Source organism: Trematomus bernacchii, unplaced genomic scaffold, assembly GCF_902827165.1.
Source record: "Trematomus bernacchii unplaced genomic scaffold, fTreBer1.1, whole genome shotgun sequence".
Lineage (NCBI taxonomy): Eukaryota > Metazoa > Chordata > Actinopteri > Perciformes > Nototheniidae > Trematomus > Trematomus bernacchii.
The window spans coordinates 22333-48007 of NW_022987764.1; the positions used below are offsets into that span (position 1 = coordinate 22333).

General features: G+C 40.1%; 2 protein-coding genes across 4 annotated transcripts in view; one reads left to right on the forward strand and one right to left on the reverse strand.

Annotated features, from left to right (window-relative positions):
• LOC117496658 overlaps window positions 1-25675 on the forward strand; it is a gene marked incomplete at its 5' end in the record, with an annotated part of 90585 nt that overhangs the window by 18943 nt on the left and 45967 nt on the right. The gene's annotated exons all lie outside the window — the stretch shown is intronic.
• LOC117496653 lies at window positions 8226-17064 on the reverse strand. Of its 3 annotated transcripts, none has more exons than XM_034148369.1 (3): window positions 16726-17064; window positions 15710-16267; window positions 8226-8781 (listed from the first exon to the last, which is right to left on the reverse strand). In XM_034148369.1, the coding sequence occupies exons 1-3, from the start codon at window positions 17035-17037 to the stop codon at window positions 8716-8718; spliced, it is 936 nt and encodes a 311-aa protein (XP_034004260.1). In that variant the 5' UTR covers window positions 17038-17064; the 3' UTR covers window positions 8226-8715. The 3 variants fall into 3 exon arrangements, 2 of the variants coding, with proteins under 2 accessions (XP_034004260.1, XP_034004262.1); XR_004557311.1 differs by lacking the exon at window positions 8226-8781 and adding an exon at window positions 8959-9080 and having other exon boundaries at window positions 15615-16267; XM_034148371.1 differs by lacking the exon at window positions 8226-8781 and adding an exon at window positions 8983-9061.

Consider the following 25675-nt stretch of genomic DNA (forward strand, 5'->3'; position numbering starts at 1 on the left):
TAAGATATCCAATAACAGCATATAAAGGCATTACAATGAGCTCTACCTGTACAAGCTGGGATGATTACACATTTATGTATATAACTTTAAAATGGGACATTACACACAATAAGTACTTTTACTTTTGGTACTTAGTTTTGAGGCAATACTTTTTGAATGCAGGACTTTTACTTGTAACATAGTATGTTTTCTATTAGGCTACTTTCACTTAAGTTAGATATCTAAGTAGTTCTTCCACTCCTACAAAAGTTACTCCATAACTGTCTCTAAAAAAAGTGAAAACTCCTCCAGAGGTCCCCAGCAGTTCTGTTTATGGAATAAGAAAGTATAACACTGTAGGTGTTTGTGGGCCAACTATATAATGTCACTTAATGTCAATCAAACTCAATCTTAGCATTGTTTTACGAAAAAGAGAAACACTTCATTTTGTAAACACGACTAATATAAACAACTGTCGGAATCCCAGGCTAAGCTAATCAGCTAGCAGCTAGCCTATGGATGAATAAAGAGAGAGAGGCGTTCATTCCTATGAGAGTTGCTCAGTGGCGCTTGAAGCCAAAAATAGAGCGACTGTAGGTTCAGAAAATACCCGGATGTGGACCCATAGCGCATGTGCAGTCTTACTTTTCTTATAAACTATAGCCTTTGAGTCGTTGTTCCACATAACTTGCCAAGATTTTATTATTCATTGTTCTTTATTAATTATTATACTTCAATTTGCTGCTGGAATAAAGCTGTTTTTATACCAGTGACATCCTTGAAGTTGTAGTACCCCCGTTTGGTCACTACGCCCATTCATAAAAACCGTCTTCAACTAGCCTCCCAGTTTCTATTTACAAGCTAGCGTTAGCCGGGCTATCTTTAGCAGACATTACCGGGAAGACTTGCGGCTCCAGCAGGGTGTCCATCTCCGGTTCCTCTATGATATCGTTCATCATCTTGTCGGTAGTTGTCACAATTTACTCCACAAAACAGCCATGGTGGGACTTTGTTGTTCTTCTCCTCGGGAGCAGGGAGGCACTCAATATGGTCCTGTCAGCTAATGCATGAATGACAGGTTCCATACTACTTCCGGGAGAAGTTTTTCAAAATAAAACATGAGAATAACTGATGTAGGAGGGAATAGAGAGGCGAAGTCCCTCCCCTTCCGGTGGGACTCATGGGACCTTATTTCGGAAAAAGTTTGTATTCATGGGTACCACGTGACGTTACTGTATTCTAGCGCCGCCATTTTGGTGTCCGGTCACAGCAAGTCATTACAACAACAGAGAACACGGAGGAAGCAACAGAGAAAGACACATCGTGAATAATAAAGTTTGTGGATATGCCTGGGATTTGTTGTGCTGTGGGCTGTGACAATAGTCGCCAGAGGAACCCCGGACTACAGTTTGTATCGATCCCCAAAGACGTAGACCGTCGTAATAAATGGCTGGCTGCTGTAATATTCTGTTCTATGGACATATAAGTGTCTACATAAACAGATGAAGCGGACTACTTGTGACATTCCGAGTGTCCATCTTTATTCAACTGGCGCGTAACATGCACACATGCATTACGTCATTAACGTGATCTCCGTAATCCAAGATCTTGTATTCACCAAGATGTTACATCCCCCTTCTTTAGAAAAGAACAGTATAGCTGCCATAACAAATTATAACCATATGCATTTAAAGCATTTAAAATGAATGTGCGTCTTAAGGCACTATATCTACTAATAGTGATTACTCTATCACTGAGGGAATATTATAAGGCTGGTACATCAACATTTAGTAGTTTTAACTTATCTTTTTTTTGAACAGTTGCCCAGAAATAATTCTAATAGAGCATGTAGTACTGCTTCTGAAACAAAACTGTTTTTAAATTTCTAAACAAACAAAAATCACAGTGTATTGTCAGTGTTGCATTATAAACAGATTCACTCAAAGTGCACTGTCAGTATTGCATTTCTCTTTTCCTTTTTTTTTTCATAGGTCTAACACATCTCTTGGCTTCACCATGCGGCCTGATCTTGTGATTTTATTGTAAACAATGTGTGATTGCTCTCTGGGGCCTGTTTGTTTCTCAGTGTCCTGCTGCAAAGTCTCAGTGTTCTCAGGCTCCAACTGCTCGTCTGATGGAGTCTCCTGATCTGTGTCACTCTCACACGTTTGTAGAAGGTGACGCCTGTTGCGCCGAAACTTGTGACCTCCGTCCGTGCAGATGTTGTAGGATCTCTGGGTACCTGCTGGCTCGACTACTGTTGCAGGTTTCCATGTCCCTGTTGGAAGCTGGAAGCGGATCGTGGCTCCCACTGGTAGTGCAGGCAGTGATCTGGCATTCCTGTCATAATATTGTTTTTGTCGTGTTTGACACTGTTTTTTCCTGCTGTGAACGGTGCTGTGACAGGCAAGCTCTGGTTGTAGATGCTTTTCAGTGGTGGGAAGGATGGAACGCAGACGCTTGCTCATGAGTAGCTGCGCTGGCGATTTCAAACCATCCACTGGTGTGTTTCTATACTCCAACAAGCTGAGGTACAGGTCAGTTCTCTGAGCGTGTGCTTTGTCCATGAGAGCTTTGGCAGTCTGAACTGTTTTTTCTGCTAGCCCGTTGCTCTGTGGATACAGAGGACTGCTTGTGACATGCTTGAAGTCCCATGCATGAGCAAAAGTTTTAAACTCTTGTGAACTGTAGCAAGGTCCATTATCGCTGACTAGTGTCTGCGGTATTCCAAATCGAGCGAACATGGCCTTCAGCTTTTGGATGACTACTGAGGAGGTGAGGCTGGTGATTTTTTCTACCTCAAAGAACCTACTATAATAGTCAACTACAACTACATAGTCAGTACTGTTCCATGTGAACAGATCAGTGGCTATTACTTGCCAAGGTTGTTCTGGGATTGGGTGTGACATCATAGGCTCTTTTGGGAGTGAGCTGCGTCGCTCAAGGCAGGTACTGCAGGTCCCTACTAATGTCTCTATCTGCTTACCCATCCTTGGCCAGAACAGCACATCTCTTGCACGTTGTTTGCACTTTTCCATCCCTAAGTGTCCAGTGTGAATGCGTGAAAGCATTTCAGCCCTGAGTGAGTGCGGCACGATGATTTTCTCTCCTTTCAGTAGGATGCCATCTGTCTCTGATATCTCATCCCTATGATTCCAATACTCTGAGACTGCAGGTGGACATTTTTTGTTTTTCTCGGGCCACCCTGCTTGGATCACCTGTCTCAGCACTGAGAGCTGCTCATCTTTGGCTGTAGCGGCTCTGATCTCTGCCATTTTGCGGTCGCTTACCGGAGCGTTGCTGATCACAGTGTGGATTTGGTAGTCCATGCCCTCACTCATGGAGCGGTCGTAACACTCAAGTGGCTTTCTGGACAGAGTGTCTGCGACGGGGATTTGTTTTCCTGGTTTGTGCTCGATAGTGATGTCATATCTCTGTAGCTGCAGTATCATGCGTTGCAGACGCGGTGGTGCAGCTGCTAAGGGCTTACGCATGATTGACTCAAGTGGCTTATGATCTGACTCGACGATCACCTGTCGTCCATACAGGTATTGATGAAACCGCCTACATCCAAAGAGCACTGCGTATAGCTCCTTTTCGATTTGAGCATAGTTCTCTTCAGTTTCAGTCAGTGTCTTTGATGCGTATGCGACTGGTTTCTCTTCCTGGAGCAGGACAGCTCCTAAGCCGTGTTTGGAAGCATCGACTTGTAACTTCACATCCTTTGTGTGATCGAAGTAGGTGAGTACTGGGCCAGGCTCCTGTGTTAGGATGTCTTTTACTCGTTGGAAGGCTGCATCATGATTTGAGTCCCACACAAACTCACTGTTTTCCTTTATCAGTTGCCGGAGTGGAGCTGTTGCCTCTGACATTCTCGGGGCGAACCTGGAAAGGTAAGTGACCATGCCCAGTATGGTCTCCAACTCTGCCTTGCTTTGTGGGTTAGGCATTTCTTTGATGGCCTTAATCTTGTTCGGGTCAGGGCGGATGCCTTCTCGTGTCAGCTTGTGCCCAAAATAGCTTACCTCAGGCACACAGATTTTGCACTTGTCCTGATTCAGCTTTATGCCTTTTTCTCTGGTTCTCTCCAGCATGGCACGCAGGCTAGCGTCGTGCTCCTCTTTGGTGCGGCCGTAGACTATGATGTCATCTACGATGGCGGCAACGCCTGGAAGCCCCTCATAGACCTCATCCACTCTCCTCTGGAACTCATCCTGTGCAGATATGATTCCAAAAGGCAGTCTCTTGAAACGGTACCTGCCGTAGATCGTGTTGAATGTGGTTAGCATAGATGAGTCGTGTGTGAGTTTTATATTCCAGTATCCAGATCTGGCGTCTAGTACACTGAAATACTGTGCTCCAGCCAGTTTTGGTGTGACGTCATCTAGAGTAGGGAGTGGATAGTGGGGTCTTTGGATGGCTTTGTTCAGGGCGCGGGGGTCTAGGCATATTCTCAGCCTATTTGTTTTCGGCTTTTCCAACACTACTAGTGCATTAACCCATTCAGTTGGCTCTGTGACTCTTTGGATAACGTCCAGTTTTTCCATGTCGTCCAACTCATTCTTGAGCCGGTCACGCAGAGCATATGGGATGCGACGAGGTGGACATACCACTGGTGGTACAGAGGGTTTGAGTTGGAAACTGCATTCTCCAGGAAACAGTCCGATGCCTTCAAACACATCAGCAAACTCTTCCATCATGGTTGTGTGTGTTATCGGCTTTGCATCAACTACATGTATCATTTTGACTAGGTTTAAATCTAGACATGCTCTTAAGCCTAACAGAGGTGGAGCATTTGTATGGACTATGTCAAAACCTATCATGGCTGTTTTCTCACCGTGTTTACATGTCAGTCTACATGTTCCTTCTGCTTTTATCCTGTGCCCACCATAATCTGAGGGTTTGCTTGATGGGGGGCCTAGTATTACACTTCCATATATCTCGCGGAATGTGTCTGCTGGTATAATACTAGTCTGAGCACCAGTGTCCATTTTAAACTTCAGTTTGTGCCTCGCTTTTCCTATTTCTACTTCTGCATATGCCTGTTCTCTATCTGTGTTTTCATGCTCTTTTATGATAGCATCAATATAGAGTTCTGGTTCTTCTAGTGACTGTTCGGCACTGTTTGAGATGGTATGCAATTTTCTGGGATTATATCTCGTCTGTGGCTGCTGTGTTTGTGACCTACACACTTTAGCAAAGTGGTTGGGCTTATTGCATTTGCTGCATTGGCGACCCTTTGCTGGACATTCCTCAGTGCGACTGTGCTCCCTCCCGCATGCTCCAGATTCCTTGCTCCTCACGGTGCTGTTACGATCATTCCATGTCGTCTTGTGCCCACGGGATGCTTGGTCTGCTCTAAAAGGTTTTCTGCTAACTGCGTGAGCAGAGCGACTGTCGTGGCTAGCAGCGGGGGTTAGCATTGCCTTTAGCTGCTGCTGTGATAGCTCATGTGAACATGCAATGTCAATGGCTTTCTCTAGCGTCAAGTCTGGACCGTGACATAGCAGTTTTTCGCGCACTCTTTGTGAGTTTGTAGCAAAGACAATCCTGTCTCTAATCATTTCCTCACTGTTTGGGTAGTTGCAGTCTTTACTTAGCAATTTTAGCTCCGTTACAAACTGGTCGAAACTCTCACTGTCTCCTTGGATTTTTTCATGAAATTTATAGCGCGCAAATATGGGATTTGCTTTCGGAGTTACATAAGCTTCATAACCGTCATAGTACGTTTTTAGTACCTTACTCTGGTCTTCTGTGAGAGTCCATGTGTTAAAGACGTCTCTGCCTTTTTCCCCAATCCATAGGAGTAGATAGCTACATTTTTCCTCCTCGTCTTTAGCATGTAGCGGGCCTGAAAACATTAGCTGCACATGCTGCCGAAATTTTCTCCATGCGTCCGGCAGATTAGACGAGTCCCAGTCCATTCGTGGTGTTGGAACGCCTGTGTTCTCCATCTTCCGTCGTCAGGTCGATGATAACTGAACTAACTCTGACACCATGTAATATTCTGTTCTATGGACATATAAGTGTCTACATAAACAGATGAAGCGGACTACTTGTGACATTCCGAGTGTCCATCTTTATTCAACTGGCGCGTAACATGCACACATGCATTACGTCATTAACGTGATCTCCGTAATCCAAGATCTTGTATTCACCAAGATGTTACAGCTGCCATCAGAAGGGACCACTGGCAGCCGACATCTAACTCCAGATTGTGCAGTCAACACTTTGTTTCCGGTAAGCTCTTCACTTATTGTTATATTTTTGTCAGAAATACGTTTTCAAAATACTTACCGTTAGCAGTGTAATGGTAACATAGCATGAGTAAAATATTCCCAGTTTTGAAAGGACTGCATTAGTTTTGCTCTGTGTTCCTTTACGCTTGAAACCGACTGAATTTGAATAAAAGACACATTTCTGGCAGAACATTGAGAAAGAAATTGCCGTTCTCAATATTATTGAATGCATGCCTTAAATTACTTGTGTATGTATATTACATGTATTATTGCTACTTTTACTTCAGTTAAGGATCGTAATACTTCTTGTCATTATCTTATTAGGAGGCCTATACACACATTAATATTCTACCATGTTTGCCTCTGTCTGCTTAGGAAGAAAAAATGACAACCCCATGAGCCCTGACTACATCCCCAGCCTGTTTGCGCACACGTCAGCTGGACAGCGGCAGAGAAGCATCTATGCCACCAGCAGATTTGAGCATACTCAGCAGATGAAAAGGAAACGGACTGAGACTTTGGTTTCTGATAGTGACCATGAGACTGTGGCACCTCCCAGCACCAGTGATGCCACTGGGCTTGACATCACCTTAGTTGAACAGGTAGAATGTGTGAAAGATGACCACAGTTACTCTCAAGCCATTCTTAGCTCAGGTATTGTGGAACCATGCTCAAATGCAGCCTGCCAAGCTACAGTCAAGGCATTGACAAACGAGTGTGCACGATTAAGAGCTGAGGTTAATTGTCTTAAGGACAAAGTTAATATGCTGTCTTTCAATGAAGAAGCCTTCAAAGGAAATGATGAGATGGTACAGGAACTAACAGGCCTACCAAGCTATGCTAAAATGATGGTTGTTTTTGGTTTCCTGTCTGGGTTTGTGAAAGCCGGTCCAAGACTGACTCCCTTTCATAGCTTTTTATTAACACTGATGAGAATGAGGCTTAACTTACCTTTATATTTTTTTGTTTACCTTTTTCATATGTCTAAGAGCAGTGTTGTCAGAATGTTCAACAATACTTTAGATGTCATGTATGTCAGACTGTCACCACTTATATTTTGGCCCTCAAAAGATCAAATTCAGGTTAGTCTGCCCATGTGTTTCAGGGATAATTTTAGCAACTGCACTTCCATCATTGACTGTTTTGAAATTTTTGTAGAGAAGCCAAAGAATTTAAGGGCACGTGCACAAACATACTCCTATTACAAGCACCACAACACTGTAAAATATCTAATTTCTATAACACCACAGGGTGTTACATCCTTTGTGTCAAAGGGCTGGGGGGGACGCACAAGCGACAAGTACATTACAGAAAACTGCTCATATCTTGAGAAATTATCACCAGGAGATGTTGTTCTTGCTGATAGAGGCTTCAATGTGAAAGACACTGTGGGACTGTATAATGCACAATTGAAAATACCAGCATTCACCAAAGGCAAGCAGCAACTGCATCCACTGGAACTTGAATCCACAAGGGGACTCGCTGCCGTCAGGATCCATGTGGAAAGAGTCATTGGCCTGGTCAGGAACAAATACACCATCCTTCAGAGCACCATCCCGCTGTCTCTTTGCCAAGCAGCCACTCAAGGACAACCTACTTCCCTTGACAAGATGGTAACAGTTTGCTGTGCTCTTTGTAATGTCTGCCCATCTGTGGTACCCACAGAATAGATAAATACTATTTGTAAGTCGCTTTTGATAAAAGCGTTAGCTAAATGAAACAAAATGCTTATTGTGTATTCCCTTTTCTATGTATGTTGGATCTTCTCTCTATTATTTTTACAATTAATACATTAAAATGTCCAGTTTTGAACTAATAAACGTCACTTTATCCAAGTATTTGTTCTTTGAGGTTTTTTAAATACTCCTACTTATACTACAATGCATCTGCAAGTATTAGATACAGTTATTTATTGCACAATCTACAGTGAATGAATATGTAAGGTTAATGGGTACACAAAAACCTGACCATGAAGACAAAAGAAAAAGACCAGTGTCTGACAAGAGCTTATTTATTGTCAGCTTCTTAATGTCCCCCAGATGTTTTGTCAGAGGTTGCAGTGGGGGAGAAGCGTGGCACAGTAAACCATTTACCCAACAACTCTGGTAGTATCCCCGTTCTGATGAAGTTTACCACCTTTGAATGGGCAACATCAAAAAATGCGCCATCAAACATGATGCGCTGTTTAAAAAGTTCTTGAGGTGTCCACACAACAAAATCACAGAACATTACCTCTGCGACACGCATTTGTGCCTGCACTTGATACATATAGCTGTGATCCAGCTTTAGGCTCATCACACCTCCCTCAGGGACAGTCAGGCAGAACCGCGAGTCTTTGGTGCATTCAAGTAGACTGCGGTCTTTAGCGCTGAAAGGACACTTAATTTCTAAAATGCCAGGCTCATGGCAAGCACAGGTCACGATACCATCTGGGGATGCACCAATCCATGGCAGCTCTGGGTTAAGGATGAGCCCTGATGCTGCAACATTAATGTCTTCATGGTGATCTTGCATAGCCACCAGGTAAGACTTTTTGGCAGTCTCCTCGTTTTGTAAACCCCATCTGAGGAAAAGAACATGTTATTTTGAACATTTTGGAAAAAAACTCATCACTTTAAAAAGTCCCTAAAATACTGCTATTAGAATGTTAATATCTTGTTTTACCCTCATAATATCTAGTTACTCCATTATTGTCTTTATTCATGATGAAGTAGTGGAAAGAATGTATGATTTAGTCTTGTTGCCTAAATGTATATATATATACCTGGTCGCTTCAGTGGAAAACTGAGAGGAGCGAGGATAGCAAACTCTTTTAATCAAAGACGAAGAGCTCTCTGTCTTGGCTGCCTCATGGAAGGATGACGCAGTAACTCTCCCTGCTCTCTGCTCAAACCAGACCCTCGACCTACTCTGTTTCCTGGTCTTCTCCTCAACTAACCCTTACGCAAAGAAAATATATTTCCCCATATATTAACTGTCAATATATTGCATTATTTTGTTTTCTGATTTACTGGTTAATTGAAAAGATTTAATAAAGGAAATCTTGCTGTTGGCTACACCAAGTGATACTGATTAATAATCAACATGAAAAACATATTTATTCATATCTACAAAATATATTGAAAATATATTGAAGATATATAGAATAATATATTGTGTTAATATATTACAATATATATATATATTGAATAATATATTGTGATAATATATTGTAATATATGTGAGAATACATCAGTAATTGCCGCTTTCCATATATTGAGTAATATATGTAAATATATATAATATATTGGTTGTGTATATATGTGAACATACATTTACTATATATTAACATTTATATGGGGACATGTACTATATATATTCACAAATATATGGGGACATGTATGTACTATATATTCAGATTTATATGGGGACATGTATGTAGAATATATTCACAATTATATGGGGACATGTACTATATATATTCACAAATATATGGGGACATGTATGCGCTATATATTCAGATTTATATGGGGACATGTATGTAGAATATATTCACAATTATATGGGGACATGTACTATATATATTCACAATTATATGGGGACATGTATTCGCTATATATTCACAAATATATGAGGACATGTATGTACTATATATTCAGATTTATATGGGGACATGTATGTAGAATATATTCACAATTATATGGGGACATGTACTATATATATTCACAAATATATGGGGACATGTATGCGCTATATATTCAGATTTATATGGGGACATGTATGTAGAATATATTCACAATTATATGGGGACATGTACTATATATATTCACAATTATATGGGGACATGTATTCGCTATATATTCACAATTATATGGGGACATGTATGCACTATATATATATTCAGATTTATAAAAGACCATGTACGTACCATATATTCTGAACATGAGTGCAATATATGTTCACAATGAGGAGAAATGCATGTTCTGATAAAAAAAATCTTTCATTTCATTTCAAACCTTTATTTATGCAGGTGAATCCCATTGAGATCATTGATCTCTTTTTCAAGGGTGACCTGCTACAAGTAGGTTCCACATGAATACATATAAACATAACAGAAAAACAAAAAAGGACATCATACAGCATATTTACAGTGACTACAGTTTACATAGCTAGTAACATTTACAGGTTCCAACAGTTTCCGATTGGATAGCATCTATCCTTGCTTTAAAAACATTTAGTGGAACCAAATTGCTCAGCTTCCATTCCTTTTGCAGACTGTTCCAAGTTAGCGGAGCTGCGCATCTAAAAGCTATTTTCCCTAAGACAGTCCAAGCAGTTGGCACATTTAATAAAACCACAGCATTCGATCTCAGGCAGTAGCCACTTACAATTCGCCGTGAGATCAGGGAGCAGATGTAGGATGGAAGTTTCCCTAACATGGCTTTGTATATAAAAATGTACCAGTGACTGAGCTTCCGTACAGTTAGTGAAGGCAAACCTGCCCTTGCATACAGGGTACAGTGATGGGTTAATGCTTTACAGTTTGTCACAAATCTCAGTGCACTGTGATATTACTCAATGTACCGCAGGTCTCCCTTGTAAAAGAGATCGTTGATCTCAATGGGATTTTTAACCTGGATAAATAAAGGCTACAAACAAACAAGGCGGCATCTAACTTGATCAGGTAATGGGCAGGTGCATTCATATAGATCAGATCACCATAGTCCAGTACAGGTAAAAAGGTCACAGTGACTAGCCTTTTTCTGGCCTCAAGTGAGAAACAGGACTTGTTCCTGTAGAAGAAACCTAGACTAACCCTCAGTTTTTTAAGCAGGTTATTGACATGAAGTTTAAAAGTGAGACAATCATCAAGCCAGATACCAAGGTATTTGTAACAGGTAACCACTTCAAGTTTTATCCCTTGCGTAGTTACAATATCTAAAACAGGCTCTGGTGTCTTTTTAGTTTTTGAAAAGAGCATTACCTTGGTTTTATCAACATTTAAAAGAAGCTTAAGCGCTGACAGCTGAGTCTGAATAATGAGAAGCTTAATCTGTTTTTTTCTATCAATGTGTAACAGTTATCAAAATACTCATTAAAAGAAGGACAAGGAAAGAATAAAAGAAAAGGCCTATAAACAACACATTATGTAATGACTCAAGAACATTTTCATGTAATTATGTAATAAAACCCACATTTTGTAATAATCTGCTGCATTCTGTAACAGCCTGAACGCAATATAAAATAAATTTCCCTGCATTTTGTAATAAATTATTACATTTTGCAATGGTTATTACAAAATGCGTGAGTTGCCCTTTTAAAAAACTGTAATATTCATTATGTAACCATAACCAAACTGTAAATATATCCCAAAATTGATGTTGATATACATGTTGGCTAATGAATATGGTAACACTTGATCTAGTTTTGGCCAATGAAAGATATTCTACTGAAATATTTTTAAATTATGATTAAGGATGATTCATGGTTGAATAAATAAATAAACAGTTGTAATGTTATTGTTTGCAACTCATTTTGTAATAACCACAGCAATATGTAATAATATATTTCAAAATGTGGCGACATGTATTACATATTTGCATTGAACTTGTTTACTACATAATGGGCAAATTATTACAAAAGGAGGTGTTATTACATAATGAAGGGAAAATGTATTACATTTTGTATAGGTATAGTTAATAAATGATGCATTGTTATTTCATACAGGGCCAAAAAGAGCAGTCTGTTATCCTATTTAACAATCTTGTTTTTTGTTTCACCTGGTGACAACTTTAAACATGAGCTGATCACTCATTAAAACAAGGTCCGGAACAGGGCCAAAAAAACAGTCTTGTACCCTATTTGATCGTCAATCTTGTTTTTTTCGTGCCTTTACTCACAAATTCTTGTGTTAATGGATGTTCTTATATCTGATGTCTTGGTCCCTGGATGGTGGTTTACTACAGCATCTGTGGAACAGAACAATTACAAATAATTAGAAGTTCACAAAAGACAGCAGGAATTATAACAATATCCATAATATCTATATTAAAGCATGGGCTGGCTTGGTGAATAATGTGGGAATACAAATAGTGGAAGAATAGGCTTTGTACATTTTCGTCTGAGTGTGGCGCTACTGGTTGGTATATTTTATGGAATTTGGACCAAGCATCTGCATCTGTGACAGTTCTGTTTAAAACTTAAAAAAATGTAATTGCATTCATCTTTAAAGGTGGGGTAGGTAAGTTTGAGAAACCGGCTCGAGATACACTTTTTGTTATATTCCATGGAATACTCTTAACATCCCGATAGCAATGAATATCTTAAGTGCTTTGACAAAAAAATCCATAAAAAAATATCATCTGTGGAAGCCGTAGTACTGTAAAAAGCACGACCAATCATTTGAGCCGGCCCGGCTGAAATGACTGGATGGCCTACCTGCCTGTCAGCCTTCCATCTGTGCACAAACTTATCTCGTGCCCTCATTGGTCATGTGCGCGTTCGTGTGTGTTGGAGGAGGGGCTCTGTAAGGAAGTGGCACATTTTTTCCGGCTGTGTATTTTCAAATTCTAGCGATCTCGAGCTGGTTTCTCCAAAATTACCTACCCCACCTTTAAAAGACTACTTTTATTGAATGAGAGTTTTACCTAGCACAATGAGCCTGGGGTGGTGGGAAGGGAGAACTGGGCCTCGGCATCGGCAGGAGTGGTAGTCGCCTATGAGTATTAGAATTTAGATGAACAAAGGCATAGAAAAACCCTGAAATATGTACTGACACAAAGCTACAACCCTCGATTTTGTAAGTAGTAGTAGTAAATACATACGTATATACAACAATACGCATAATGCAATTAGCAGTACCAGTAATAAAATAACTGAATAAATAGTAGTAGAACCTTTATTTAGCCAGGAAAATCAATTAAGAACAAATTCTTATTACAATGATGACCTGACAGGAGGCAAAAGGCGTCCTGAGGGGATGGGGTTTGGGAGGAAAAAAATAAAAAGACAGACTCCGGGCACTACAGAACCCAGGAGACAACACAATGACACAGAGCAGAGATGACAGGCATAGCAGTTAAACATATACAATCTCTAAAACAATATTGCTGTGGTTCAATCTGTCATTAAAATAATATAGAACATTCATCCATTCAATCCTTCATGGCAAGGATAACTAAGCTGAATAGTGAATAAAGTGATATGTGAAAAGTAAAATGACAGTGAAATTAAATGACAGTGCGTTCCTCACCACTGCGATCTGGCTCCTCTGTCCTCGTATCTTTTGGGTCTGATTCCTCACTACTGATGTCTGCCTCTGCATGGGCCCTCTCTCCTTATTTATTCTGTCTCAGTCACCACTGCTATCTGGCTCCTCTGTCCTCTTGACTTGTGGTTCTGCAGGCTTAGTTCGACCTATGAATTTCAACAATGCTCCTGTAAAATATATAGATATATAGTATTATGGGTCAACATTAAAATAACATACACTGGAGAGCAAAATGTGAAATGCCATTGACTGTAGGCTACATATTATCCACACAATTGTCAGCAGGGGCAATAACAACTAAAATGTGAACTAACTTGAATGCATTAGTCCACAACACATAGCCTAACGTAGAGTAGAGAATGAATGAATGGTTTCTGCAAAATACACAGAAATAGAAATAAGGTTCAAATTACAATAACTAACCAGACGATGGTTATTAATAATAAGCAACAGCAATACTAATTGTTGCTAAAACACATTAGACACGTTGCAAACACACGGCTAATAAAAGCTAAGTTAGCATCTCATCCACACACTATCATAGCTTAACTTAGCTAACTAGCTAGCATTAGCTCAATTCCTGAACAACATAGAAACTAAAAACGGGACATCAAGACTCATTAACACACTGACTGAGCAGGACACTATGCATACAATCTTATAACATTACCAACACTAAAGATCTGCATATATGCTCACATTCTTCACGAACGCATTCTCTCTGTGACGATGGTAATTATGCATGTGACGATGCGCAATAATGTCCTGAACGCACATGTGTAACCAGCTCGAAGACCCGTAGCTGAACTACTTTAGCTGTCCCTAAATGTGCCTGACTAAAACACGAACGATATAATGCAGATCAAGGAGAACAAGGGGAATTTACAAGACATAGACTAACTGTGGTTACATTACTTAACTAGCTCATCATCGTCACCAGTCAGAAAATGTCCGTTAGCCGGGGCTAGTTTTCGCTATGTTAAACTCCATTGACTTATGCTAAAATGTTAGCGATCTAAAGGTCCGCTATTTTTGGCTGTTTTGGGTCGACTTCAGTTGACTGTAACATCGAAAATCTTCGAAATTGAATGTTCACAAAGCTGCGGACCGGTTATACACTCATACACGAGGGAACTAACATAGCTAATTTAACTAACGTTAGCTAATGTAGCTGGTGTAGTGCCGAGAGACGGGACATACGGATTAAGCAACTAGACTACTTATAGTGTACATGCAGAATTATTTCAATTTAAAATAGTTTTAAATGCTCACACACATACCTGACTCTGGTGCTGTATTTTCCTCTCGTTTCTTTTTAATTTTCCGTTTCGAAGCACCTGATGAATGCTTTCTCTTTGACACTCAGCGACAGAATCAACAGACAGAGGCAGCAACGCAGATTTGAATCTGCCAATCAGATAAATCTATTGCTGGAGAGGGGGGGGGGGCTCCCCGAAATCAGCCGGAAGTGGCGCATTCGAATACTGTTTGGGCTGTCTGCCGTGGGTGCGTTCCACTCCAAATAACCGGTCGGCCGTAATATATGCATAGATATATACGCGTGCATATATTCATATATATATGCTTGCATATATGCATATATATATATTTATATATATGAATATATATATATGCGTGCATATATGCACGCATATATGAATATATATATGCGTGCATATATGCATATATATATGCGTGCATATATGTGTGTGTCTATATATATTTATAAACTGTATATTATTTTCCATCATTCAATGGACAATTTGTACTTTTTTTATATGTAGGCTACCATCAAACATATGTTCATATATAAAGTGGGTAACTATACAAAACGAAGTGAGATAACTGTTTATGAATATCTGTTCAATTTTATGTAAACTCATGAAAGATAAATGAGTGTTTCAATAAAACTATTACATATAAATGTATAGTGCAGTTTTTGTTTTCATTGCAATATATTTTTTTTATATGTATCAATATATAGCCATACATGGTCCATGCATATATTGCAATATATTTAAAAATATAAGGACTACTTTCCCATATATGGAAATGTATGATCCAATATATTGTATTATATTTACCAATATATTACAATATATTTTTGTTTCATAACTCAAAAAGAATTGAACTATCAAAAGAGCTGTAATTATCAGAAAGCAGTGAAGTTATTCTTGTTGATGTTTAGGATTTAGCATTGTGACACGCTTTTATTTTACCGTAAGCCATTTCTATTTCTTACCTGCTCTGGTGTGAGATTCAGCTCCTCAAAGACTTTGGCACCCTCCTCTAGCAGTGCAGGCAAATCCAGTACAAGTCTGCTGCTTTGATACAGACTGGTAAGGGGTGTTGGCAGATCCAGTTGTACAGTCTTTGGCGTGTATCTGTGGGAATGGCCTTCAATGACCGACAGGATAGCACTTTTCTTGGGCTTTGTCTCTTGTTCTTCACTTTGGTGGAGTTGTTCACAGAATAACTTGAAATCATCAGCAGATGGTCTCATGTGCTGAAACAGGTCTTCGGTTTGAACTTGTTCTTTGATGGCGAAGATGTTAGACACCTCATCGTACTTCACCATTTTAGTGCTAGGCTGTGTCCATGTGCATGGCTTCTCTGTGCATGTCTGGTTTTCTCTCTTCTCAACAGCAGCCAAAACTGTAAACATAAGTGCTGCTGCGTGGGAACAAACCTCTCCTAACCCTGCCATGCATGTACAATGCGCCATCACCACTGTCCCGTCCTCCTGCACCACAATCCATGGAGATGTTGGTTTGCTGTTCAAAGCCTGGGAATGATTGACCTGTTAAGTGAAAAATGCAGTACATTAATTTTGTCATATAAAAGCTAAACTCTCCTGAGCTTGTACAAATGTAAGATTCAAAGGTTTATTGTCAAATACAATAGCTACAGCGCAGATTGGCATTTCATATCTGAAGTCCCAGGCTGCTCCAAAAGTAGGCTACAACATACAATATCCTTAAGACATCAAAAAACAAGTAAAGATAGAGCAACGCGAAATATAACAATAGTGCAAGTGATAGAGAATCGTGAAATAAACATGGACCTCTTGCAATTTGTCATTGAAAGAAGAGTATGTTGCTTTAAAACAATATATATAGCTACTGTAGCTGCCAGCTGGAGTTATGATGTTAGCTAGAAATACCATATGCTAGCAACTGGCTAGCAAGCTAACATCATCACTTTAGACATAAATACAACTATAATAACACGTTTTATGATTGTTGGTAAATTACTTACCTTCGCTGTGATCACATGTAGGTGTGTCTTCTCCACATGCCATATCTTGGTGTCGTTCACCCACCCGGCAACGGCGTATTGATATGCATCTGTGCTCTTAAAAGCCTTCAGGCTCTCTCCGGTGAATGGAGATGGATTGTGAACAAGATAAATATATATGTCGGGAAAAGTTAGTTGGGGAAGACACTTAGCCGAATTCAATAAACAAAATACAGTTGGGGGCAACAAATAGGGATCGCATCCAATAATCGCCGTCTTTACCAAATATCTCTCTCTCTCTTTCCCGTTTAAATGCGCTGTGTTTGCTGCCATGACGAGTGTAAACAAACTGTGAGAGTCGGTCACAAAGATGGCGGCGGGCATTCCGGAAATGACGTACTTGGTACCCATGAATTGAAGTCAATGGAAAGAGAAAGATTATCTTTCGATCCCGTTTGAATTGTGCCACGAATTACACATATGATGTTTGTCAATCTTAAATAATAATTTCCATGTAAAAAAAGTCACAGTTTGTCGTAAAACTGTTGAAATATAAGACTATAAAAAATACGCAACTAGAAAGACTACAAATCCCAGAATCCCGATCCCGCATGCTGGCTCTTACGGAACCGACTAACTCCCCTTTTGTGTATGTACAGCTCTCAACATGCCCAGACTTATAGTGATTTTCACCTCTTTTAATACTTTTTGCCTCAATCTGAAAGAAAGAGGTGAAATGTGCCGAAATAAGGTCCCATGGAGCTCAACCGGAAGGGGAGGGACTTCGCCTCTCTATAGAGAGGCGAAATCCCTCCCTTCCGATCCCGTTTTAATTGTGCCACGAATTACACATATGATGTTTGTCAATTTAAAAGATAATTTTACAAGTCAAAAAAATTAAAATGTGTCGTAAAACTGTGAAGTAACACTTTTTTTGTGTGAAACCGCTCAATGAACTACATCTCCCATCTCGCACCACACACCAAGACGGCCGTCACATTGGCACATTTCACTTCTTTCTTTCAGAATGAGGCGAAAAGTATTAAACGAGGTGAAAATCACTACAAGTCTGGGCATGTTGAGAGCTGTACATACACAAAAGGGGAGTTACCCCTAGATTCCACCGGGTCCGTCTGCGGCGCGTTACGGGCGCGTTACGGGCGCCTTACGGGCGCGTTACGGGCGCCTTACGGGCGCGTTACGGCTGCGCCGCGGTGCTCACAGCGATCGCGGCCACTCTAGTCAATGGGTGCTATTCCACCACACGTGGCGCGTTACGGCTCAGAAGCGTCCCAGAAGCGTCCCAGAAGCGTCCCAGAAGCGTCCCAGAAGCGGCGCAGGGCTCCTCTAAAATTAGGATGAATCCTATTTTTGACGCGGCGCAGCCGTAACGTAAGGTCGGGCAGGCAGGAAGTGGAACGTTCAGAGCATATATAGCATATATATATATAAATATACACACACACAAACTCATTTTGCAGACCCAATCCCTCCGTAGTCTTTCAAGTAGGAGGAGAAATGCCAGCGTTCTCCTCCGGTTTACAGGCACTGTGTAAATTATATATATAGAATAATTATGATGATGAATGCATTTTTTTATCACTAAAATACAGCAACACATCTTTGATTCATGTCGTTTATAACTGGAATATTACAGTTATTATTAACTTTGTCTGTACAAAGTAGCCTGTCCAGGAAATATGTCCAAATCAACAAAAACTGCGAGCCGGCAGGCAAGACGCTCCGCTTCTGAAATGCTTCTGAAACGCGCCCGGTAGGGTATGACGCCGGAGGAGGCCGGACCAAAACCGCGGCGGATATCTAGGGGTTAGTCGGTTCCGTAAGAGCCAGCATGTGGGACCGGGATTCTGGGATTTGTAGTCTTTCTAGTGGCGTATTTTTCATAGTTTTATATTTCAACAGTTTTACGACAAACTGTGACTTTCTTGACATGGAAATTATTTTTTAAGATTGACAAACATCATATGTGTAATTCGTGGCACAATTCAAACGGGATCGAAAGATAATCTTTCTCTCCCCATTGACTTCAATTCAAACTTTTTCCGAAATAAGGTCCCATGAGTCCCACCGGAAGGGGAGGGACTTCGCCTCTCTACTGTAAAGAGGATTATTTCAGCCAATCAGAGGTGGAAGAAGTACTCAGATCTTGTACTTGAGTTAAAGTAGAAGTACTCAGATCTTGTAATTGAGTAAAAGTAGAAGTACCACAGTGTAGAAATATTCTGTTAGAAGTAAAGGTCCTGCATTTGTACTTTTACTCCACTACAAGTTAGAAGTAAATGGTGTATTATTCTGAAATGGTGGACTTTTACTGTAACAGATTATTCCTACACTCTGGGACTGGTACTTCTGATTTTACTCAAGTACAAGATCTGAGTACTTCTACTTTTATTCAAATACAATACCTGAGTACTTCTACTTTTACTCAAATACAAGACCTGAGTACTTCTACTTTTATTCAAATACAAGACCTGAGTACTTATGCTTTTACTCAAGTACAAGATCTGAGTACTTCTACTTTTATTCAAATACAAGACCTGAGTACTTCTACTTTTACTCAAGTACAAGATCTGTGTACTTCTCCTCCCTCTGCTGATAAACAAAGGGAGGAACTGCAGAGAGGGAAGTGGAAGTGATGAAACCAGACTCCATTTTACACTTCAACAGAGCACGAGCAACAGGGTGAGTGTTGATTAAAACCAGGCTCTGCTGGGTTTTTAATACATTATTATTACTCTGTTATACTGTAGGCCTACTGTATGTCACAAAAAAGTTTTTTTTTACAGACTCAGCAATGTAGAGTCACGTAGAGTCAAGTGTGACTTTTTCAAATGTATTTCACTTTTTCATTTCCTGCCTGGACCGACAATATTTTCACGGACCGGCCTTCAAAGTATGGGGGGATAAAGGGCTGTAGTGCTGATGCTCCGGCACCGTTTTCGCATGCTCAAATCAACTGTTGTGAACGTCCTTTGTTGAAAGTAGTTTACATTTTCCCAAACAGGCTGGTTCCTTTAGTTTGAATGTGTGTTTGGTGGCGTGATCATTATTATTTAGAGTCATTGCGTGCCTATTGATTTGAACCCGATCCGTGTATCCATCATTTCCTGGTCTTCTCTAAAGAAGAGGGACCAATGAAAACGTTGTCATGTTGCCGTTGTTCAGCATGGAAACATTCATTAGCTAACAATTACATTATTGTTCTATTAATATAAAGGGAGGTCAGGTACTCTTTAAAACAGCTGCTAGTTATGGGTACTTTTTACTTAAGTACATTTCAAAGCCCTTACTTCTTTACTTTTACTTGAGTAAAGAAGTTTAGTCAGTACTTCTACTTTTACCAGAGTATTTTTAAACACGAGTATCTGTACTTCTACTTGAGTAAAGGATGTGTGTACTCTTGCTCTCTCAGTTTTTATCCAAAGTGACAGGATATGGGCAAACCCACGACATGCTGACTGCAGTAATCAGAAGTTCAGCGCACTACCTCACTGAGCCACAGCCTCCTATGATAGTTACATGAGCAACCTGTGAGAAGTCTGACTTATGTGTTGTATTGAAACCAAAGTTTGTCATTATGATATTTTTTATTAAATTGTAATGTAAATATATATACAATGGATTCTACAATATAGAATCCATTGTATTCCGACCCCTACGACACCCACTTTGATATGGTGATAACAGAGCTTTACTTTCTAAGATATACGTGAACCTTTCTGTAACCATTCTGTCCATGATTTTGCAACAATTAGATGTCAGGGCAATAGGTCTGTAGCTGGATGGATCTGAAGGGTCTTTCCCTGGCTTTAGGATGGGCACTATTATTGCTTGTTTCCACACTGATGGAAGTGGAGGCGTGTGGTGCAGTGGGTTGTGCGTTGGTGTTCGGATCCGGGGGTCACAAGTTCAAACCCCACTTCACCCCAAATTGCTCCTGTGGGGATTGCCCACAGTATTGAGTATGTAAGTCGCTTTGGATAAAAGCGTCTAACAAGTGACATGTAATGTAATGTAAAGTTGACCAGTATCCCACACCCTGTTAAACAATCTTATCACAATGGCTAGAGAGTTATCTGTCATGTGTTCCAACATTTTATGAAAAACACCATCTTTCCCAGGAGTGGTTTGGCTTGATTGATTGATTGATTGAAAAGTTTATTAACAGCTTGTATATTGGGTACAGTACAGTACAGCTCAAAACATACAATTGTTAAGGGGATGCAGACCAGAGAAAGACTTTCGTCTTGTTTACATCAGGGTCCCCCATTTCCAATTCATCATATCATTTAAGACATATAAGACATATTTGACATACAGATGACTTATTTACAATTTACATACAGGTGGTTTTTTACATACAGATGGCTTATTTACAATTTTCATTTTAGATTTCGTTCTAATACATCCTAACCGGACATTTAAGACATACCAAGTCTACAGATATACAGTTAGTAACAGAGTCTAAAATGCGAGTATATACATAGATGGGGGGGGGGAAGCTGTCCATTGTACGACAGGTTGAGATTTGTACCATTACCGGGGCCAGTTTTGCAATGCTCTCCCCCGAAGGTGCTCTTTAAGAGAGGTTTTGAAGGTAAGTATAGTTTTACTTTCCTTTACAGTTGTGGGAAGAGCGTTCCACCTTGATGTGGCATAATTGCGAAACGTGTATTCCCCCTTTTTTGTGCCAAATAAGGGTTTTACATGATTTGTGGAGCTCCCTCTGGTGTTATGATCATGGTATTCCTTGACCTTTGGGAAGATTTTTTACATGTACATGGGTACCATAGAGCAGTGGTTCCCAAACTTTTTGTGCCCAAGGCACACCAAAGGACAAGTAAAAATCTCAAGGCACACCTATTGTGCGAAATAGCCCTTATAACACGTGTTATCACTCATATCATGTAAAATATCTGTAAATGTGCATAATTATTTACTAATGCCAAATAAAATGTGACAGACAACTATATTACTCATGAAATATTTATTAACGAAATATTTCAGAAATTAATTTGAAACTTTATCAAATTAGGCGTCATCAAAGCACAGGGATGAAATGTATACCAATATAATCTGTGGACTCTCAGGGCTCGACATTATAAATGGCCCGCTGGCCCGGAAGCATTATTTAGACACCGCGGCCAGCATAATGTACTTTCAACTCGCCCCACAGCTATTTGCTGCGGAGCGCAGCGCGAGCAGTCTCCCGTGAGCGGGAGCGCACTCCTTCACTACAGACTGTCTCTATCTCTCTCTCTCTCTCTCTCTCTCTCTCTCTCTCTCTCTCTCTCTCTCTCTCTCTCTCTCTCTCTCTCTCTCTCTCTCTCTCTCTCTCTATCTATAACTATCTATCAATATATCTATCCATCTATCGCTCTCTCTCTCAATCTATCTCTCAATCTATAAGGAACCGCAGTAGACAAAAGGCGTTGCTATAGCAACACGTCATGTTTATATGAAAAGGGGTGGGGTCAATATGACCCGCTGGGCGGAAATAGGTATAAATGGCAATTTTTTGGGCGATTTCTTCAATCTGACTTCATATTGACAATTTTTAACAACATAGGGTGCTACATAACACACTTTCAGGAAAAGTCACGGACTGGAAGACTTTAATATTTTATTGAAAAAAAGTTACACAGTTCTAGTGTTGTCCTTCAGCCTTCGATGTGTCACAGTCTTATAATTCCCACCTGCAACTGCGTTAACAGTGAAATATGGGGTTCTGTGAGGATTTTTTTTTTAAAGAATTGTTTTTAGGTATAGAGTTGCCTCTGTATTATGAAATGAGTGCATACAAAGTACTGATATAGTAAATTAAAAAATAATTATTTTTGTGTAGTTGTATATTGCAATAATAACGTATGGTTGTCACAAAATCCCACGGCACACCCGGACTTGGCTCACGGCACACCAGTGTGCCGCGGCACTAGTGATGGGAATTCCGGCTCTTCTTGGTGAGCCGGATCATTTGGCTCGGCTCACCAAGAAGAGCCGGCTCTTTCGGCTCCCAAACGGCTCTTCAGTTTACCACATATTATACCTTTTATAATTCAATCAAATGTAGCCTTGTTTTGACTAATGATTTATATGTGTACACATATCACTTAAATTATTCAATACATCCTTTGTACGGAAGTATTCAAAAGTAAAAATGACATGTTTAATATCAATTATTTGCTGTGGCCAATTGTTTTCATTGCATTTACAGACCCTTGTATCTCTCTGATACCACCCAATGAATGCACAGACTTGCTTGTCGAACCACGCTACACAAAGCAGATAGCAACACCTATAACAAAACCCGAGGTGACAGGGCTTTCAGTGTTGCAGCTCCTAGACTGTGGAACAGCCTCCCAGTACATATCCGGACTGCTGAGTCTATTGAACTTTTTAAATCTCAGCTAAAAACTCACCTCTTTGCACTGGCTTTTAATACTAGTTGAACATTACATTTTTACATTTGTATGTGTTTTTTAAAAAATATTTTTCTAGTTATTGTGCTTTTTATCATGTTTTTAATTATTGTTTTATTATTGTACTCCCATTGTGTTATTTAATATGTATTGCCTGTACAGCACTTTGGTCAACTGAAGGTTGTTTTAAATGTGCTATATAAATAAATAAAGATTGAGATTGAGATAAAAACTTAAGCATAGACATTTTAAAAAATGGGCTACTCTATCGACATTTTAAAATTATATTTAAAGAAAAGGCCCTGACTAAACAGCAGGGCTCTATTTCAGTATTAACTATAGAAAAAAAGACAGCAACAGCTGACATCAAATCTTTGCCGAGCCCAAGGATAATCATAAATAAATAACATAGTGAAAATAAATATATTGCAATGCTCAGTACAGCAGCATCCAACCGTCTCTAATCATAAAAAAACATAATAAAAATAAATGTATTGCAATGCTCAAAACAGCAGCATCCAACAGTCTCTAATCCTTGGATATTACATGTCACTGCATGCATGCACGGAGCAGCTGTAGCGCGGAGATCATCATATCATTCTGTCTTGTATTACTTAACAACAACAAAATAACAAAAAAAAACGGCTCGTTCGCGGGCGCGAGCCGGCTCCCGTCGTTCACTTAAAAGAGCCGGCTCTTTGAGCCGGCTCGTTCGCGACCGACACATCACTACGCGGCACACCGTTTGGGAACCACTGCCATAGAGGTGTAGTGTAGTGATGGGAATTATGGCTCTTTGAAGGGAGCCGGATCTTATGGCTCCGTTCCTTTCAAAGAGCCGTTCAAAAGAGCCGTTCAAAAGAGCCGTTTTTTTAAGGTTACTAGGTTTATCTGCAAAATAATCACCAGGATAATGATTGCCAGACCTAATGTCAATAATCGGCATTGTAAACATGACACAAGGTGGCGCCATATCCATGTCATTCATGTCAGTGAATGTACTTTGAATTTACCCTCTGTATGTGTTAAGTAAATAAAGTTGCCTTGCCTTGAATGAAATTCATGCAACTCTTAATATTAGATACTGTGTTTTTAAGTGGCGATGGAGATTATTTGTTGACCCTGCTTTAAAGGATATTTTGCCTTTACAAATGGTGCGCTTTATCACTGCCTGGGTTTTGGTTGAAGTGCATCCAAATGCTGCTGCGTTTTCGCGTTTGGCTCATTTTCCATCCGAAAAACACGTCGTCTACCTGTCCTGTACCACTTGTTATGACTTCTCTCTCGCGCGTATTCCGTTAAGACCCACCCCATCTCACTCCTCGTGCTGAAACCTACCAATCAGAGTAGTGGCGGATCTTCACAGAATACGTTTGGGGAACAAAATCAAGCTTTTTAAAAGGCGAGTGGATTTTGGCAGGCAGTGAGTGCGGACCGTGCGGACCAACGATTGAACGATAACAAGAACGGCTCTCACCAAGTAGGACTCGGTTCCCCTCGTTCGTACCAAAGAGCCGTTCAAAAGAATCGGCTCGTTCGCGACCGACACATCACTAGTGTAGTGGATCTTGTAGACCAGGCCCATTGCAAGTAGCTGTACTCTGTCGTCTACTCTAAGCCATCCTAGGTTGTCAAAGTGGGCAGAGGTGAGGTGGGTTCTAGATGAAAGGTCAAGCAGTAGTCTGACCAGTTTATTTTGCGATGTTTGAAGTTGAAGTTGAAGGTGGCGAGCACTAGTAATTGCTCTTCTCAACTCAAACATACTAAAATGCAGGTCCAATTGATCCCCTAACGCAGGGGTGTCAAACTAAATTTCATCACGGGCCACATCAGCATTATGGTTGCACTCAAAGGGCCGGTTGTAACTTTAAGACTATATAAAAAGACATATATAAATATTGAATATAATAATGTATTATATTACATTATTGCCTCTGCATTGGATTATTATCGGATAGGGTAATAACTTCATAATTAACTACGTCTGAAAGCAGAAGTCTGGGGCAAATAATTGCAAGTCTCTTCAGTGAGAATGTCACAATATGATTTTAAAAGAAAAGCCACATTAAAAAAAAAAGAAAAAAAAGTGACATTTTGAAAAAGAGAAGTGACATTTAAAAAAAAAATCTATTCATGAGAAAATGCTAATTTTAAGGAAAAAGGCATATTTGGACAAAAAAAGTCAAATTCTGAGAAAAAGTCGAATTTGAGATGCATTGTGGGACATGTCGTTTATGGGCAACGTGCTTCTGTAAAGTAGCATGTAACCGTATAATAAACATATTTTATTCTTTGCAAGCTCTTGTGGGGCCACATAAAATGAAGTCGCCCGGGGGCCTTGAGTTTGACACCCCTGCCCTAACGCTTCTACTCTATCCAATATGCTCGGGTTTTCCATTAGTGTATTATTTTTGCACTGCCTGGCTTCCTCTGTAAGGTTATCTGAACTATGAACTTTCCTAAATGTGTGAGCTAGGAGTTCAGCCTTTCCTAAGTTTGTGACAGCCATTTTGTCCCCTCTGCTCAAAACT